The 19,113-nt window shown below is 48.2% G+C and overlaps 1 protein-coding gene across 2 annotated transcripts in view; it reads right to left on the bottom strand.

Moving 5' to 3' along the window:
- LOC139250209 (probable E3 ubiquitin-protein ligase HERC3) overlaps positions 1 to 19,113 on the bottom strand; it is a 116,182-nt gene that overhangs the window by 43,399 nt on the left and 53,670 nt on the right. For both annotated transcript variants that reach the window (XM_070872712.1, XM_070872707.1), the window contains exons 6-11: positions 18,688 to 18,779; positions 18,251 to 18,381; positions 10,386 to 10,543; positions 6,111 to 6,187; positions 4,298 to 4,410; positions 2,015 to 2,074 (exon numbers count right to left, since the gene is read on the bottom strand). In XM_070872712.1, the coding sequence (XP_070728813.1) occupies positions 2,015 to 2,074; positions 4,298 to 4,410; positions 6,111 to 6,187; positions 10,386 to 10,543; positions 18,251 to 18,381; positions 18,688 to 18,779 (631 nt within the window). The remainder of the gene's footprint in view (positions 1 to 2,014; positions 2,075 to 4,297; positions 4,411 to 6,110; positions 6,188 to 10,385; positions 10,544 to 18,250; positions 18,382 to 18,687; positions 18,780 to 19,113) is intronic.

The following is a 19,113-nucleotide window of genomic DNA, read 5'->3' as shown; positions in this document are numbered from 1 at the left end:
ATTCGGAAATTGAATTCAAGAAATTTGGTCATTTACTGGTAATGGGGGATTGTGGGGGGTGAGGTGGGTGGGGAAGGGGGAGGGAGGGGGGGGGGGAGGAATGTCTTGATCGGTCAAGCCCATCCCACAGTGGGCCGAATGGCCTCCTTCTGTGCTGTAAGAGTCTACGACTACGATGCGGCATAACTTAGGTGAGGGTCCATCAAGGACACAGAATCCATTCAACAACTTGCATTTATATAGTGCCTTTAACGGAGTACGACCCAAGACGCTTCACACAAAATCATCACCGAGCCACATAAGGAGAAATTAGGACAGGTGACTAGAAGCTTGGCCAAAGAGGTAGGTTTTAAGGAGCGTCTTAAAGGAGGGGAGAGGGGTAGAGAGGCGGAGAGGTTTAGGGCCTACAACACTGCCCTGAAGAACTCCTGCAGCGATGTCCTGGGGCTGGGATGATTGACCTCCAACCATCACAACCATCTTCCTTTGCGTCACATCTGACTCCAACCAGTAGAGAGTTCCATGATTTTTATTTTGCATAAGGCGAGCGCAGCCCTGGTATCTAAAATTGTTAAGTTAAATTTTACGGTAGTGGAGGAACCACTTTGTAAAATTGGACCTGGGCAGTTCAGTTTTTTTTCCCCAGTGTTTAGTAAAGTGGTGGACATCTATCGGGAACAGCGGGCTAGGTTGCCCACTCTGGTGTTGCCCACTCTGGTTGGAGGTATTCCTGGAGTTTTCGTCACTCGACCTCCCACCCCGCCCCTTACACTCCCGTCATTGGTCGCCCAAGCCGTCCATCTCACGACAACTGGAAAGCGAACAGACTCATAAGCTCAGAAGAGGGGATGTTCGCTGATGATTGCACAGTGTTCAATGGCTTTCGCAAGTCCTCAGATAATGAAGCAGTCCATGCCCGCATGAAGCAAGATCTGGATGACATTCAGGCTTGGGCTGATAAGTGGCAAGTAATATTCGCGCCACACAAGTGCCAGGCAATGACCATCTCCAACAAGCGAGAGTCTAACCATCTCCCCATGATAGTCAATGGCATTACTGTTATATATGTAAACCTGTAAATACCTTGTTTAACCACCAGAGGGCTCATCCCCTGGAGTCCCAAGGGTACCCACAATCCCTTGGGAGCACCTGTACTTAAGGAGGCCTCACAGGTTGGAGAGGCACTCTGGAGACCTGCAATAAAAGACTAAGGTCACACTTTACTTTAAGCTCACAGTATCGGGTCAGACTCTTTATTCATACACTACAATTACTATCGCCGAATCCTCCACCATCAACATCCTGGGGGTCACCATTGACAAGAAACTTAACTGGACCAGCCACATAAATACTGTAGTAACAAGAGCGGGTCAGAGGCTGGGTATTCTGCAGGGAGTGTCTCACCTCCTGACTCCCCAAAGCCTTTCCACCATCTACAAGGCACAATTCAGGAGTGTGATGGAATACTCTCCACTTGCCTGGATGAGTGCAGCTTCAACAACACTCAAGAAGCTCGACACGATCCAGGACAAAGCAGCCCGCTTGACTGGCACCCCATCCACCAACTTAAACATTCACTCCCTCCACCACCGGCGCCCCCTGGCTGCAGTGTGTACCATCTACAAGATGCACTGCAGCAACTCGCCAAGGCTTCTTCGGCAGCACCTCCCAAGCCCGCGACCTCTACCATGTAGAAGGATAAGGTCAGCGGGCGCATGGGAACACCATCACCTGCAAGTTCCCCTCCAAGTCACACACCATCCTGACTTGGAAATATATCGGTTGTTCCTTCATCGTCGCTGGGTCAAAATCCTGGGACTCCCTCCCTAACAGCACTGTGGGAACACCTTCACCACACGGACTGCAGCGGTTCAAGATGGTGGCTCACCACGTATTCTCAGGAGCAATTAGGGATGGGCAATAAATTTCGGCCTTGCCAGTGATGCCCACATCCCACGAACGAATAAAAAAAATACTGTGCACAAACATATGATAAATAAATTACCGCACTTACTGGTGGTCAAGAAAACTCCCATTCAAACACGCAGGTGAAGAAAATATCACGTTTAATTCACTGTAAAAGGAGAGGGGGGGGGAAAAAAACAAGTTAAAACAAATAAAATATCCAAATCGTGCTTCAAATACCTCTTCTCACAAATAAATCTTGCCGCTAGCTTGCTGCTCATCTCTGATGAATGAAATTCCGCGTCCGACTGAGTGAAGAACCCACCTCGAACCCAAACCCGGAGATAAATGGGGCCGATGTTTGAACTGCTGCCCGCCCCGTTTTCAAGGCCGCCCCTCGAACGCCCAAGGCTTGCCCGACGTGGTTTTCAGGCGGGCTTTGTAAGTGGCCGCCCGACTCTCCCGCCTTAAACAGCCGGGGAGGTCGCTTGCCCACGCAAATCGGGGTCCTACACCGGTTGCGTACCCCCATTTGCAATTTCCAACCATGAGTGGGCGGGGCGCGCACTGCGTAGGCTCCGCCCATTCGTACCCGGCGGTGAGCGCCGAGCCAGCAGTTCTTAAAGGGCCGCAGCAAAAAACAAAAATAGGCCTGGAAGGTTTTTTTTTTGAGGGGCCAAAATGCTCCTCCTGGCGACAGACTGCTGGTAAGGCAGATCCAGATATGGAGCTCCCAGTAAAACTGCCCAGGACACAGAAAGACTTCATGCAACCATTGGGTCAGGTACATGTAGTATTTTGTGATATGATTCGGTGTATTATCAGTGCAGTGTGCAAACATTCGACAGGCCTTTCTCTTGTTACATTTTCCTACACATTTGCGTTTTAATCGATCAAGGGAGGGGGAAGATGAGCGGCTGGCGCTGGGGAAGGGGGAAGTGGGGGGGGGGGAGGGGGAGGTGTTGAGAGTTGTGCAGAGGGGCTCCCAATGTTCTTGGCTCCCAAGAACTCAGATGCTGGCTCTGGGCACTGCCTTCCCACAATAAGTCCCTCGTCCGAGCTGTGCCCAGACCAGGGAAAGATGGGGAATTTGAAGGGTACATCAACACTAAAAGGCAACTCCGAGGCCTCGCATCAAATCAATACATTTAAAGAAATACAAAAAGTGCAGGACTATTAGGGAGAACGAGGGAAGTTAGAACAGAGCAAAGTCCAGGGTTCAAGAGGGGGAAATAACACAAATTTAAAATAAGTAAATGTAAACAATTCCTGAGTTACTTTCTACATAGGAACTGTAGGCATGTCTTTAAAATGATAAAGGGATTGGACAGGGTCAATAGAGAGAAATTATTCCTCTGGTGGGAATACAGAACAAGCGGACACAACCTTAAAATTCAGCCATGAAATCACGACGCACTTCTTCACGCTAAGGATTTTGGAGATCTGGAACGCTCTCCCCACCAAAAGGCCGTGGATGCTGAGGGTCAATTGAAATATTCAAGACTGCGATTAATAGATTTGTACTGGGTAAGGGTATCAAGGGATTTGGGCCAAAAGTGGGTCAATGGAGGTGAGGTGCAGATTAGCTATGGTCGAATTGAAGGGCGGAACAGGCTCGAGGGGCTGAATATAATTAGAGTTACATATCTCTCCCAGAGGAAAACTACAGACAGGAAAACACCTTATTGAGGTGTATAAAATTATTACGAGCCTAGATAGAGTGGATAGGACAGACCTATTTCCCTTACCAGAGGGGTCAACAACCAGGGGACATTGATTTGAAATGATTGGAGGGAGGTTTAGAGGGGATTTGAGGGGAAATCTCTTCACCCAGAGGGTGGTGGGGGTCTGGAACTCACTGCCTGAAAGGGTGGTAGAGGCAGAAACCCTCACCACATTTTAAAAAGTACCTGGATGTGCACTTGAAGTGCCGTGACCTACAAGGTTACGGACCAAGAGCTGGAAAGTGGGATTAGGCTGGGTAGCTCTTTATCGACCGGCTCAGACACGATGGGTCGAAAGGCCTCCTTCCATGCTGTAAATTTCTATGATTCTATGACAGCTGCATGTGGTGAGATAAAGGTTCATAACGATCCTGCAAAAACGCTCAGCAATGTAGATTATATAATTTATCATCCGTTGTGCCTGAATAAACATCTCATTTTAAACTGCAAAAGACCACATTAAAGTATCAATTCATCTCTGTATAACAGTCTGCTACCCGTGTCCAAGTTAGCATTTGTGGCACACGACCAGAACCTATAAAAACACATGGTGGATGATATAGTGGCCTTGGAACTGAGGGGTGTAACTCACTGCTTAATGAACTGAAACAAAATTCAATCCAATAAAGATGTTTGTCAGCAGTATTCAGAGCTGGTTCAAAACTTACTTAAGTACATCCTTCCCTGAAAGGCTTAGCATCCACCTATTAATACTGTTATTAATTATCCTGACACGCCTTAAAGGATCCACACAGCGGAAGTCATCGGGGACTTGTGAGTTCTGGAAAGATAAATAAATCACATAAAGTTGAGGAGAAAGGATAATAAAAGAAAGGCTTGCATTTATAAAGCACCTAACACGACCTCAGGATATCCCAAAGTGGTTTACAGCCAATGAAGTACTTTTGGAGTGTAGTCATTGTTGTAATGAAGGAAATATGGCAGACAATTTGCGCACAGCAAGCTCCCACAAACAGCAATGTGATAATGACCAGATAATTTGTTTTACATGTTGACTGAGGGATAAATATTGGCTAGGACCCCGGAGAGAACTCCCCTGCTCTTCTTCGAAATAGGGCCACGAGATCCTTTATATCCACCTAAGACAGCACTCCCTCAGCATTGCACTGGGAGGGTCAGCCTAGATTTATGTGCTCAAATCTCTAGAGTGGAACTTGAACCCACAACCTTCTGACTCAGAGGCGAGAGTGCTGCCCACTGAGCCACAGTTGGCACGAATGCCTTGTGTTACATTCAAAATGTGACAAAAATCTCCTGCTGCTTAACTCTGATGGTTTATTGGATGCCAGGAGGGGAGATTAAATCATAACAAAAGGAATTTTGTGTTTTGGCAGAGACAATTCTCAGCTTCAGAGTTTTCCCAATCCCATAAACTGATTATTAGCATGTATTACACACACACACACACACACACACACACACACACAATGGTGATTACATCAGTGAAGTCAATGCCAAACCTTAGCATTAAAATAAAAAAGACTTGCATTTATATAGCGCCTTTCACGACCACCAGAAGTCTCAAAGCGCTTTACAGCCAATGAAGTACTTCTGGAGTGTAGCCACTGTTGTAATGTGGGAAACGCGGCAGCCAATTTGCGCACAAGCAAGCTCCCACAAACAACAATGTGGTAATGACCAGATAATCTGTTTTTTTGTTATGTTGATTGAGGGATAAATATTTGCCAGGACACCGAGGGATAATTAATGTCGTAAAATGAGCTGTACGCATTTCTTAAAGGGGACAGGTTCATCATGAGGTCAGAATTTTGTTTTCGAATTAAAACTTAAATCAAATCCCTTGCCCACACAACCTTGCATCATAGAAACAAAGAACTTGCATTTATATAGTGCCTTTTTACATGTGAAGGGAACCCAAAACACTTCACAGCTAACAAAGTACTTTTAAATTGTAGTCACTGTTGTAATGTAGGAAACACAGCAGCCAAATTTGCGCACAGCAAGCTCCCACAAACAGCAATGAGATAAATAACTGGATAATCTGTTCTCGTGTTGCTGGTTACCAATAATGACAGGTTACTGGACTAGTAATCCAGTGAACCCGAGTTCAAATTCCCACCCTGACAGTTTCAGACGTTGACTTCATTTTCATATAAAGCGGGGATCAGTAAAAGTGACACAAAGCTGTCGGATCGTCGTGAAAACCCAACTGGTTAACTGATGTCCCTTTGGGAAGGAAACCTTCCAGCCTTACCTGGTCTGGCCTATATGTGACTCCAGTATCACTCTAATATGGTTGACTCTTAAATGCACCTTGAAGTGGCCAAGCAAGCCACTTAGTCAAGGACGACTAGGAAGGGGTCTTGCTGGTGATGTCCATATTTTTAAAAAAAATCATATCCCACAGCTCCTCATCACGTCCCCATCTGCCGTTACATCACGGAGTGGCAACACCTCTGAAGCATTTGCCGTGTACGCCTTTACTGGGTTTGGTCTCACCTCGTGCTGAAAGAATAGGGCGAAGCTTTGATCACCTCCACAGCAAACGTGTTTCAGCACACAGTACTTGGACTGGTCTGTCAACAGAACAAAGCAAGACTCAATACAGAGCGTGGTTTCTGGTTTGAAACACCATTAGGGTAGAAACATAGAAAATTGGTGCAGGAGTAGGCCATTCGGCCCTTCGAGCCTGCACCGCCATTCAATATGATCATGGCTGATCATGCAACTTCAGTACCCTACTCCTGCCTTCTCTCCATACCCCTTTATCCTTTTAGCCGTAAGAGCCATATCTAACTCCCTTTTGAATATAGCTAACCAACTGGCCTCAACAACTCTGTGGTACAAACATAAACTCCGCTGCCGACTTGTGGAATTGCTCCTTATCCCATTGGCCGTGGTGGCACCGGGCACCGGCAACGCACCAGGAACTGATAAGATTTGAAATGGCGCTGCTTTGGAACACAGTTTTTCGGGTCGAAATTCGGTTCTTAACGCCACCCGCTAACGCCGGAGAGGGGAGCGGCTAACGGGCAGCTAAGGACTTACCGAAAACTGCACGTTCTACCGCCGCCCACGTGGTGACGTCATCGAGCCTGTGACATCCTCTTGGCTCCGCGGCGACAAGCTTCACTTGGATCACCTGCTTTAACCGGCAGGCTCTTTTCCCGACCGGGGAAGGTGTCGGTACATCGGGGATCCCGGGGAGGTAGCGTCCGGAGAGCAAGGTAAGTTGTTGAAGTTTAATTTATTTTAGCTTCTATTTATTTATGGCAGCAGTGGGGAAGTGTGGGTGTGTGTCACTGAAATCTTCACAAACATTTTTTTCCTCCATTCTCAGGCGCTAGGATGTCGGCATCCTAGTCCATAAAATTCAGTCGGCCTCCTTAGCTACTGGTCCGTTGGCACCCAAAGATGAGTGTGTAATGCCTCTCTCACCTTTGGGGGGGGGGGGGGAAAACAGAATTTTGCAATTTGAGGTGGTAATTACCCCCCTCCCACCCCCCCAGCGGTAAAATCACCGCCGATTAATCTGTACTGAATGGAGGAGGTTAATCTGGGGAAATGGTTCCTGTGCATAGGTCGCAGTTGGCTGGGATCACGGCATCATCAGCTGGTCGAGGGGTCAGCAGCACCAGGTCGATCACAGGCTGCACCAAGGCCCAGATCCTCAGTGTTTGGTGTTACTGTGACAATCATCTCCCTGTTTTGTATCAGACCCATCTGTAAACGAATCATTATGGGGGCTGAATGTGGCCCAAACGCAAATTGACAGACTTATACATACACATCTGCTAAGACCTCAAAGCCCTACACACAAATTACTATCGATATGCAGTCACTTTAAAAAAAAAAAGGCTAGTGTCTATAATGATGACCATAATATGATTGTCGGAAAAACCCAACTGGTTCACTTATGTCCTTTAGGGAAGGAAATCTGCCGTCTTTACCCGGTCTGGCCTATTTGTGACTCCAGACCCACAGCAATGTGGTTGACTCTTAACTGCCCTCTGAAATGGCCCAGCGAGCCACCCAGTTGTACCAAACCACGACGACAAAATCCTGGAAGTCCCTCCCTAACAGTACTGTCGGAGAACCTTCAAACCACGGACTGCAGCGGCCCACCACGACCTTCAAGGGCAATTTAGGATGGGCAATAAATGCCAGCCTTCCCAGTGACGCCCACATCCCATGAACGAATTAAAAAAACCACAGCCAATTTTCACACAGCGAGATACTCTAAGCAGGAGAGGACCGCCCGGCTATTCTGCTTTGATAGTGTTGGTTAAGGGAGGAACATTGGCCAAGAATCCTTCCAACGGTGCAGTGCCAACTTTGAGGTGCAACTTGAGCTGGCAGTTTGGGGTGTCTCGGTTTAGCGTCTCATTCAAAGACGGCACCTTAGACACTGCAGCGCTCCCTTGGCACTGCACTGTAGGGTCAGCTTCGGTCACGTGCCTGAGTCCGTAACCTTTTGTCTCAGGAGGTGGGAGCTCTACTGCTGACCGAAGCCGGACAACACATTTGGTGTTACACAACTGATAACGATCATAGCCACTTATACCAACTGTGTCTCACAGGAGTACATGTGCCAACAACAATGAATTCGAGAATAAAATACACGAACGCCTACACCATGGTTACTTTATGTTAAATCCCTTTCCGTTCACAAAACACAATGAGTCCTACTTTATTCTGCTTTTGGCAGAGGTTACTGGCACGAACTAACTTTGACTGGCCTGTAACAAACAACTACAATCGAGTCCCACTCCTTTTTGTAGTCCTTGGGGTAGATTTTCAACTTGTCTCCCACCATTTTCGCCTCTCTGTTTGGAAAGGTTCCAACTGCTGCTGGTGAAGTTATACAGCGGGCAGCCCCCGCTTTGCAAATCTGACTCTAGTCAACTCGGAGTGATGACTCGGAGTGACCCGCCCGCACTTCTGCCCTGTTGACGCCCCCACATCCGCCCCGTTCCAAAAAAAACCCAAAGAGCTGAATTTCCCCAGATTGTCCGCGCCATGCACCACAGAACACTTATGAACAACGGCAGGTGCGTCCCGTTTGGGGCAGAGGGCAATTTCGGCCCCTGCAGAGATAGGGAGGGGCGAGACCATGGAGGGATCTGGAAACAAGGATGAGAATTTTGAAATCGAGGCGTTGCTGAACCGGGAGCCAATCTAGGTCAGCGAGCGCAGGGGTGATGGGCGAGTGGGACTTGGTGCAAGTTAAGACACGGGCAGCCGAGTTTTGGATCACCTCGGGACCGAAATTGCTCCCCTCCATAAGTTCCATTTCCGCTATCTAAAAGGGCGGGAATGGAGCGAAGCGGCCATAGCTACTGGGGGCGGGCAGATGGGCTGACCCTTCCGAAGCTGCCCCTGGGCTGGAAGCGGCAGGAATGGGTTTCCGCTCCGCCCGTTCTCCCGCCGCATCGGGCATGTGCCGACCCCTTACATACCGGCGGTCACCTCCTCTGCAACCCCCGCGGGATATTGCCCCGCGGGAGCAGCGCAATCGCCGGTCGGTGCCACTGACAGCGTTTTCTGTTGGGAACCTGTGTGTGCCTGGGCGGCCCATCCGCCCTTAAAGGGGAGGGCGCATTGCCGCGGCCGCCATATTAATTTTTGTCAGCCGACTGCCAGGTCGGGCCGACAAGTAATGCCCACAAGTTTGGCTGGGCCGCCAACAGGTTGCCTGGCACCCCCTCGAAACCCTCCCTGGCGGCCCAGAGGACCGAACTGAAATCTCGGCAGAGTTCACAGAGGCCCTCCCCTTTAACTGAAGGGGAGGTACATTGTGTGACGCGTCATGGCGACGAGGCGCTGATGATTGGAGCGACGGCCGCTCCGCCGCACCCTCACTTCCGCCCCTCTCCCGACACCAACACCGCTCCAACAGGAAACAAAATACAAAGACCTGAATTTCTCCGGATTGTCCGCCCCATGCATTGTGCAGGACGGAACACGTTAAAAGCAGGAGGTGCGACCCGTTTCGGGCGGACGGAAATTTCGGCCCCCTCTAGTTTACGTCAGGTAGAATGTGGGAGGCCAGCCAGGAGTGCATTGGAGTAGTATGGGTTGAGGCAGGGGGCGGAGACGAGCGATGTTACGGAGGTGGAAATAGGCCGTCGGAGTTATGCCGCGGATAAGTGGTCGGAAGCTCATATATGACACCAAGGTTGCAAACAGTCTGGTTCAGCCTCAAACAGACGTTGGGGAGAGGGATGGAGTCGGTGGCTAGGGAACGGAGTTCGAGTCAGGGACAATTCAAACAGGCCTTGCCCAATCTTGTTCTCACCCCGACAACCGCAAGTGCACGCACCCACCCAGCAGGGGTCCCTGCATAGCGATTTGAGGTAGAATTAATTCCCCTCCCCGACCCCTTGCCCCCACTCTCTAGTCCAGGGGCATCTGGCAGCATTAACAGCTCCACAACTGAGGTCAGCTCGCTCACCAAGGACAAGGGGTCGAACTCGGGCTTTTCCTGGTCTGTACGCCTCAGTCCTCCATCAACTCGACAAATGCCTCAATCACTGAGGATTTCAACTGGTACCAAATCAGGATGTAAGCGGATATATAATTTGAAGTAATAAGGGACATAAGAAGAAATGCCCCTCCCCCCACCCCCCACTCTCCCATGCTAAATCTAGGCCAGGATAAAACTGAAACGCTTCGCTCTTTGGGCATGGGGTGCATCACGCTCAAACCGAACATAACTGCAGAGGCAAGGGCCGCGACGGCCAGTCCGGGCCAGCCTTGCCGGTTTAAACTCACCGTTGGGACATAACTTGTGCATGTGAGTTACCCAGTTTCCAGCCACTTTAAATGGAACCTGAGCGTTGACTGTGTGTCCGGATCCCAACTGCCCTCTGTTGCCACGTCCAAATGCATAGATTAGTCCAGAAGAAGGGACAAAGGCAAGTGTGTGCTGCCTGAAATAAGAAAGAACACGTTAATGCAGAAGTGCCTTACAAAGTTAATATGCTGCATCTCAAATAACATCTGAGCTAATTAAGTCAAGCCATTAGTTTGTGCAGCTTGTCCTGAAGCATTCCAAACTATCTTTGAAGATGCAGATCGCCTGGTTGAATGTGTGCAAAGTCCGTCTTTTGCCTCGTTTGCCAGTGTTTTTTTTTTAAAGATGCATTCTGTTACATTGCGTTGAATGGCCTTACATCATTGGTGTACCTCAGGTATCAGTATCTGCTTTAGAGCATTAACAGCCGACAACAAGGAGTTATACTATAGGCTGCACGTGGCTCTTGTATCAGGTTAAAGGACAGTGCCTCATGCGTGTACTGAAAGATGTGTACAGTGTTCTGCTAACCAGCAGCCCAGTGCTGAGGACACTATACTACAAGAAGAACAACTTGCATTTATATAGCACCTTTGAAAACAAAGGTGCTTCACCAGTGACTAATAATACCAAAATTGTCACTGTGCAAAAGAAGGAGACATTCGGACCTGATGGACAAAAGCTTGATCAAAGAAATTGATTTTAAGAACAATAGAGAGGTGGAGCGGCAGAGAGGATTATGGAGGGAATTCCAGAGCTTAGAGTCTAGCTGGCTGAACGCACGGCCACCAATAGTAGAGCGAAGAACACAAGAAATAGGAGGAGTAGGCCATTTGACCCCTCGAGCCTGCTCTGCCATTTAATAAGATCATGGCTGATCTGATCATGGACTCAGTTCCACTTCCCTGCCCGCTCCCCATAACCCCTTATTCCCTTATCTCTCAAAAATCTGTCTATCTCCCGCTTTAATATATTCAATGACTCAGCCTCCACAGCTCTCTGGGGCAGAGAATTCCACAGATTTACAACCCTCTCAGAGAAAAAATTCCTCCTCATCTCAGTTTTAAATGGGCGGCTCCTTATTCTGAGACTACGCCCCCTAGTTTTAGTTTTCCCTTTGAGTGGAAATATCCTCTCTGCATCCACCCTGTTGAGCCCCCTCATTATCTTATATGCTTTGATAAGATCACCTCTCACTCTTCTGAACTGCAATGTGTATCGACCCAACCTACTCAACCGATCCTCATATGTCAACCCCCTCATCTCGGGAATCAACCTCGTGAACCTTCTCTGAACAGCCTCCAATGCAAGTATATCCTTCGTTAAATACGGAGACCAAAACTGTATGCAGTACTCTAGTTGTGGCCTCACCAATACCCTGTACAGTTGTAGCAGGACTTCTCTGCTTTTATACTCTATCCCCCTTGCAATAAAGGCCAACATTCCGTTTGCCTTCATGATCACTTGTTGTACCTTCATACTAACTGTTTGCGTTTCATGCACAAGGATCCCCAGGTCCCTCTGTACTGAAGCACTTTGCAATTTTTCTGCATTTAAATTATAATCTGCTTTTCTATTTTTTCTCCCAAAGTGGAAACCTCACATTGTCCTACATTATACTCCATCTGCCAAATTTTTGCCCACTCACTTAACCTGTCTATATCCCGTTGCAGAATTTTTGTGTCCTCCTCACAATATGCTTTCCCACCCATCTTTGTATCATAAGCAAACTTGGCTACATTACACTCGGTCCCTTCATCCAAGTCATTAATATAGATTGTAAATAGTTGAGGCCCCAGCACCAATCCCTGCGACACCCCACTAGTTACTGTTTGCCAAATGGAAAATGAACTGTTTATCCCGACTCTCTGTTTTCTGTTAGTTAGCCAATCCTCTATCCATTCTAATATATTACTCCCAACCCCGTGAACTTTTATCTTGTGCAGTAACCTATTAAGTGGCACCTTATCTAATGCCTTCTGGAAATCCCAATACACCACATCCACTGGTTCCCCTTTATCCACCCTACTCGTTACATCCTCAAAAAACTCAAATTTGTCAAACATGATTTCCCTTTCATAAAACCATGCTGACTCTGCTTGATTGAATTATGCTTTTCCAAATGTCCAGCATTTTCCCAATGACAGATGTTAGGCTAACTGGTCTATAGTTTCCTGCTTTCTGTCTGCCTCCTTTTGTAAATAGGGGTGTTACATTTGCGGTTTTTCAATCCGCTGGGACCTCCTCAGAATCCAGGGAATTTTGGTAGATTACAACCAATGTATCCACTATCCCTGCAGCTATTTCTTTTAGGACCCTAGGATGCAAGCCATCAGGTCCAGGGGACTTGTCTGCTTTTAGTCCCATTATTTTACTGAGTACTACTTCTTTAGTGATAGTATTTATATTTTGTGCTAGTTTACTTTCATAATCTATCTTCCCTCTATTATTTTTTTAGTCGTTCTTTGCTGGTTTTAAAAGTTTCCCAATCCTCTGGCCCCCCACTAGTCTTGGCCACATTGTATGCCCTTGTTTTCAATTTGATACCATCCCTTATTTCCTTAGTTAGCCACGGATGGTTATCCCTTCTCTAACAGCCTTTCCTGCTCATTGGGATATATTTTTGTTGCGAGTTATGAAATATCTCCTTAAATATCTGCTCATCAGCCATCCCAAACTTTAATCTATTTTCCCAGTCCACTTTAGCCAACTCTGCCTTCATACCTTTGTAGTCTCCTTTATTTAAGCTTCAGACACTGGTTAGATATACAACTTTCTCACCCTCCAACTGAATTTGAAATTCAACCATGTCATTCCTAGAGGATCCTTTACTGGGAGATCATTTATTAATCCTGTCTCATTACACAGTACCAGATCGAAGATAGCCTGCTCCCTGATTGGTTCCACAACGTACTTTTCCAGGAAACTATCCCGGATACACTCTATGAACTCTTCCTTAAGGCTACCCTGACCAATTTAATTTGTTCAATCAATATGAAGGTTAAAGTCACCCATGATTACTGCCGTTCCTTTTTTACAAGCCTCCATTATTTCTTGATTTATACTCCGTCCAACAGTGTAGCTACTGTTAGGGGGCCTATAGGCTACACCCACCAGTGACTTTTCCCCTTATTATTTCTTATCTCCACCCAAACTGATTCAACATCTTGATCTTCTGAGCCAATATAATTTCTCACTAACGCACTGATCTCATCCTTTATTAATTAACAGAGTTACCCCACCTTCTTTTCCTTTCTGTCTGTCCTTCTGAATTGTCAAATACCCCAGAATAATTAGTTCCCAGCCTTGGTCACCTTGCAACCATGTCTTTGTAATGGCTATCAGATCGTACCCATTTGTATCTAGTTGTGCCGTCAACTCATCTATTTTGTTGCGAATGCTGCATGCATTTAGATAAAGAGCGTTTACCCTTTTTTCCTGAGGTATGAACAAGAAGCCAGAGTTGGCGGAACTACAGAGTTCTCAAGGTGGGGGGAAGGAGGGGGGGGGGGGGAGGGGGGAAGGAGTGTGTTGTTGTAGGGCTAGCTTTAACGTTAGAAATCAGCTAGCCATCCTTCTGATACACACACCCCCCCCCCCCCCCTTACGTATCACACTGGTGAAGGATTACTGATGGAAATAAAGACCATGGGGATGAAACTTCCTCGCTCCCTGATTGGGAGCGGTAACCTTCCGGGGCGGGGACTTTTAGCGCCCGGCACGGAAATCCCGCCCCCGATGCTGAATTGGGCTTACCCACCCCCCCTCAAAGGAATCGGAGCACAATCTCGCGTGCTCCACTTCCTTTGGTGGCGTGTCCCGGGGTGCTACTGGGTGATTCAAGCGCTACCCGGACACTGACGCACTTCAACGCTCCGCCCCTTCGATTAAAGGGAAGGGTCGCTGGGCACGCTGCACGGCCTCTGATGGCCTCCACTGGGCCAACGGGGCAGCGGCGACTGGGGAAGCAGCTCGGCACCTGAGGCGGACAGCCGGGTTGCGCAATGGCGGCCCCGGACCACGCTAGGGCCGCCATCATCGAGCCGACCCGAGAGTTGACCGACAAAAAAAGATGGCAGCCCAGGGCTCTGAGACCCTTCCCTTTAATCAGCGCCCCCGAGAGCGGATATCCGCCAGCTTCGCGACCCACGGACACTGTCTTGTGCGCCCCCCCCCCCACCCCCGGAGGCACCAACGGTGCTATAAAAAGGGGCAATTTTTCCCCCCACCCCCATACTTCCACAACATCACAATGGCAAGTGGTGTTATGAAGCAATTCCAGTGAAGTTCCTCAGGCCACAGAATAACAATTTTCATTTATATAGCGCCTTTAACCTAGTAAAAAGGTTTCACAGCTACGTTATCAGACAAAACTTGACCCTGAGCCACGTAAAGAGATATTAGAACAAGCTCGGTCAACGAGGTCGGTCAAAGTCTTATTGAAATGAGCAGAATGTTTTATAAACAGAGCGCATCATGGCCACCAGTAAAAGTTGATGTCTCTCCTGCAGTGACTCCGATGAAACCTTCCCTTGATGCCTCGGGCCAGTCATGAGTCATCGCCAAGTCTCGGCTTGTTCTGCGAGGAAACCCTCAGCAGGCCAGACCCTCCCTTTTCCGACTGACTGAGGTGGCCTTGCTCTGCCGGGTTTCGGGTTTAGGAAAATAAGAGAGGTACAAACAGACGTCCGCACTCAATTAGCAGCACGTGTGGGGAGTGTGGATTCGCTGCAAGTGACCAAAAGGGAGCTGCAGGACTGCCTGCGAATGGAGGACATCTCAACGGGGCAAAATGGTACCAGTCATTCGGGTCTCCTGGAGCTTGACGCTTATGAGGTCAGGGGTCACAGAGGGATTCCCCCAAGTTTTGGCATGAAGCTCTCCCAGGAGATTGTGTAGCTGTGGAGGGGTGGGCGGGGCGGGGGAAGAGGATGGGTTTAATGCTGCATGTAGGGTGGCTTTTTCCTTCCTTTATTGAACATAACTGAGGGAAAATATACAGGATAACTTACTTCCATTATTCGAATGTCATTACATTGCAAAGGGGCACAGGAACAGGAGTAGGCCATTCGGCCCTTCGAGCCTGTTCCGGCATTCTCTTAGATCATGGCTGATCGGCGCCTTAACTCCGTTCACCCGCCACTGCTGCATAATCCTCGATACCCTGATCAAACAAAAATCGAGCAATCTCGTTCTACGTAAACTAGAGGTGATCCAAAACTCGGCTGCCCGTGTCCTAACATAAACCAAGTCCCGCTCACCCATCACCCCTGTGGTCGCCAACCTTCATTGGCTCCCGGTTATGCAACGCCTCCATTTGAAAATTCTCATCCTGGTTTTCAAATCCCTCCATGCCCTTGCCCCTCCCTATCTCTGTAATCTCCTCCAGCCCCACCCCACGCCGAGATGTCTGCGCTCCTCTAAATTTGCCCTCTTGAGCATCCCTGATTATAATCGCTCAACCATCGGTGGCCGTGCCTTCTGTTGCCTGGGCCCCAAGTTCTGGAACTCCCTGCCTAAACCTCTCCACCTCTCTACCTAAACTTCTCCACCTCTCTACTTCTCTTTCCTGCTCCAAGACGGTCCTTGAAACATATCTCTTTCACCAAGCTTTTGGCCACCTGCGCTAATTTCTACTTATGCGGTTCGGTGTCAAACTTTTTATGTCGTAATAGCCCTGTGAAGCGCCTTGGAACGTTTCACTACATTAAAGGCGCTATATAGATACACGTTGTTATTGTTGTCTTGAAAATGTCAATTGATCCCCAGCATTCGCAGCCTTTTCAGGGAGCGAGTTTCAGTTCCACCACTCGTCATGTGAAGAAGTACTCCCTGATTTCACTCCGAAATGGCCCAGCTCGAATTTTAAGACTATGTCCCCTTGTTCCAAATTCTCTCGCTCGAGGAACTAGTTTCTCTGTATGAACTCTATCCAATCCTTTAAACATCATGATCAGATCACCCCTCCATCTTCTAAACTCACGGTAATACAAGCCAAGTTACTGCAACCTGTCCTCGTCTTTTAACCCGTTAAGCCCCTGTGCCTGTACATCATCCGTCACTTTGGAGTGCAAAAATGAACGAAGATGTGGCGGTGTGGGGGTATCCCGGTCCCATTTCCCACTCCGTGAAAACCTGGTGGAGGGAGGGCGGAACATCATAAGCCAGGCTCTCCAGCAAAGAGCAGAAAAGGTTTGAGTCAGAAGTGAGGTGGAGACGCAGACAATGGCCGACCTGCACAGCGAACTACAAATTCAAGGTGCAAGTGCTACAGGATGCCAGGAGATGACACTAGACTGGCACATAGGCTTCTGGCCTGATATTGTCCGGTTTCCCTGTCCAAGTGAGTGGGTGTTCATTTATTCATACAGATGTTAAAAAATCATTATAAATCTAACTTCTATGAGAGGGGATCTCATAGAAACATATAAAATTCTGAAGGAATTGGACAGCTTAGATGCAGGAAGACAGTTCCCGATGTTGGGGAAGTCCAGAACCAGGGGTCACAGTCTAAGGATAAGGGGTAAACCATTTAGGACCAAGATGAGGAGAAACTTCTTCACTCAGAGAATTGTGAACCTGTGGAATTCTCTACCACAGAAAGTTGTTGAGCCCAGTTCGTTAGATATATTCAAAAGGGAGTTACATGTGGCCCTTAAGGCTAAAGGGATCAAGGACAGGAAAGGGGTACTGAAGTTGCATGATCAGCCATGATCTTATTGAATGGTGGAGCAGGCTCGAGGGGCCGAATGGCCTACTTCTGCATCTATTTTCTATGTTCTTATGTTCTTATGACCTTGTGCGAATACTCCCAACATTGCACAGCGCAACTCATATTGTTGCAAACTCTGTGTGTTTCTTTTTTAGAGCGAGTATCATTGCACTGCAGACCGTTTAAAACACATTAAACACGGAGCAGAATGTCCTCCTGCAATATCACCTCAGCCTGTGGCATTGGAGCAGAGAAGGCCAAGGGATAGAAATGTTTAAAATCATGAAGGATTTAGATAGAATCATAGACGTTTACAGCACGGAAGAAGGCCATTTCGGCAGGTTACCCTGTAGGTTACCACTCCTCCCCCACACCCCCCGCCCCCCCCCCATTTGCTGGTGCCTCTCACCATCCCCCATGCACAATGGCTCGGTCAGGGGCTGAGGGAGAAAGACAAGTTAATGTACCGCTGAAAAGAAAGACTTGCATTTATATAGCGCCTTTCACGACCACTGGACGTCCCAAAGTGCTTTACAGCCAATGAGGTACTTTTTGAAGTGTAGACACTGTTGGAGTGTAGGAAATTACTTATAAGATGGAGGAAGGCACCATCTACAAGACACACTGCAGCAACTCGCTTCTTCGGCAGCACCTCCTGAACCCGCGACCTCTACCACCTAGAAGGACAAGGGCTACAGGCCCATGGGAACACCACCGCGCCTGCAAGTTCCTCTCCCAGTCACACTCCATCCTGAATTGGAACTATATCGGCTGTTCCTTCATCATTGTTGGGTCAAAATCCTGGAACTCCCTCCCTAACAGCACTGTGGGAGCACCTTCACCACACGGACTGCAGCGGTTCAAGAAGGTGGCTCACCATCACCTTCTCGAGGGCCATTAGGGACGGGCAATAAATGTTGGACTTGCCCACAACCCAGCATCAATTTTTTTTTTTAAAGAGAGAGACACAAGACAGAGTGAGAAGTAGAGGAGCGGCCAGGGTGTGCAGTCAGCTCGAGTGAGCCTGGATAGCAGACACAAGTGCAGGGGCCTTTCCAGTAAGGATAAGTGAACCATTAGAACTCACAGCAGTGTGTCGACCCGAGCCACTTTTCCACCACGCTCACTCACCTGCCACAGCTTATCTGGGAGACTTCACTCCCCATCAGCTCTTGGACTCTGCGCGGATTGATCTCGTTGTTTATGAAGTTGTGACCCAGCTGCCCACAAAGACCTGCTCCGAAAGTAAAAACACCTCCATTCTGCGTAAAGGTGACACAAAGTGCGGTGGAAGTGAACAATTTCCAAAATGAACAACTTATATATAGATACATAAACACACACAGATTGCGCACACACACACATATGCAGGCTATCGTTAATCGGAATATTTAAAAGCTGCTCTCCCGCAACACAGTGAGTGCGGGAGTAGGAATTGGTGTTTGCTGCGCCCCGTTTTGGGCACAATACAGGCGCAAAGCACCGCAATTTAGTGCAGGCGGAGCTCGTCCGTTGATTTCTGCAAGGCGGAGGCAGAATTTGCAGCCACAATTGTAAAATATTATTACCTTTGTTAGAGCTGCTGTGTGCTCTTCACCACAACTAATGTAAACGATTTTCTGGCTCCTCAGGAACTTCACGTGATTGGGGACATCTCGGTCTACAAAATCAAACAGGTACAATCTGTACAGTGATCACCAGTACTGCACCTTGCAGGCATTCCCCCTCAGCAGTTTCCAACCTCGCACCGTCCAGGGTACGGTAGTATAGTGGTTAGGTTACTGGATTAGTAATCCAGAGGACCCAAATTCAAATCCCACTCAAGGCCAGTGCAATAAAAAGCTGGTGTCAGTAAACCATACCCACAAAGCTGTCCGACTGTCAGTAAAACCCAACCAGCTCATTAGAGAAGAGAATCTGCTGTCTTTACCCGGTCTGGCCTATATATGTGACTCGCTCAGAAGTGGCCCACTCAGTTGTGCCAATACTGTTGA

This window comes from Pristiophorus japonicus, chromosome 2 (genome assembly GCF_044704955.1).
Source record: "Pristiophorus japonicus isolate sPriJap1 chromosome 2, sPriJap1.hap1, whole genome shotgun sequence".
Classification (NCBI taxonomy): Eukaryota; Metazoa; Chordata; class Chondrichthyes; family Pristiophoridae; genus Pristiophorus; species Pristiophorus japonicus.
Note: the sequence above shows the minus strand (reverse complement) of the source record. Positions and strands in the feature narration are given on the sequence as shown.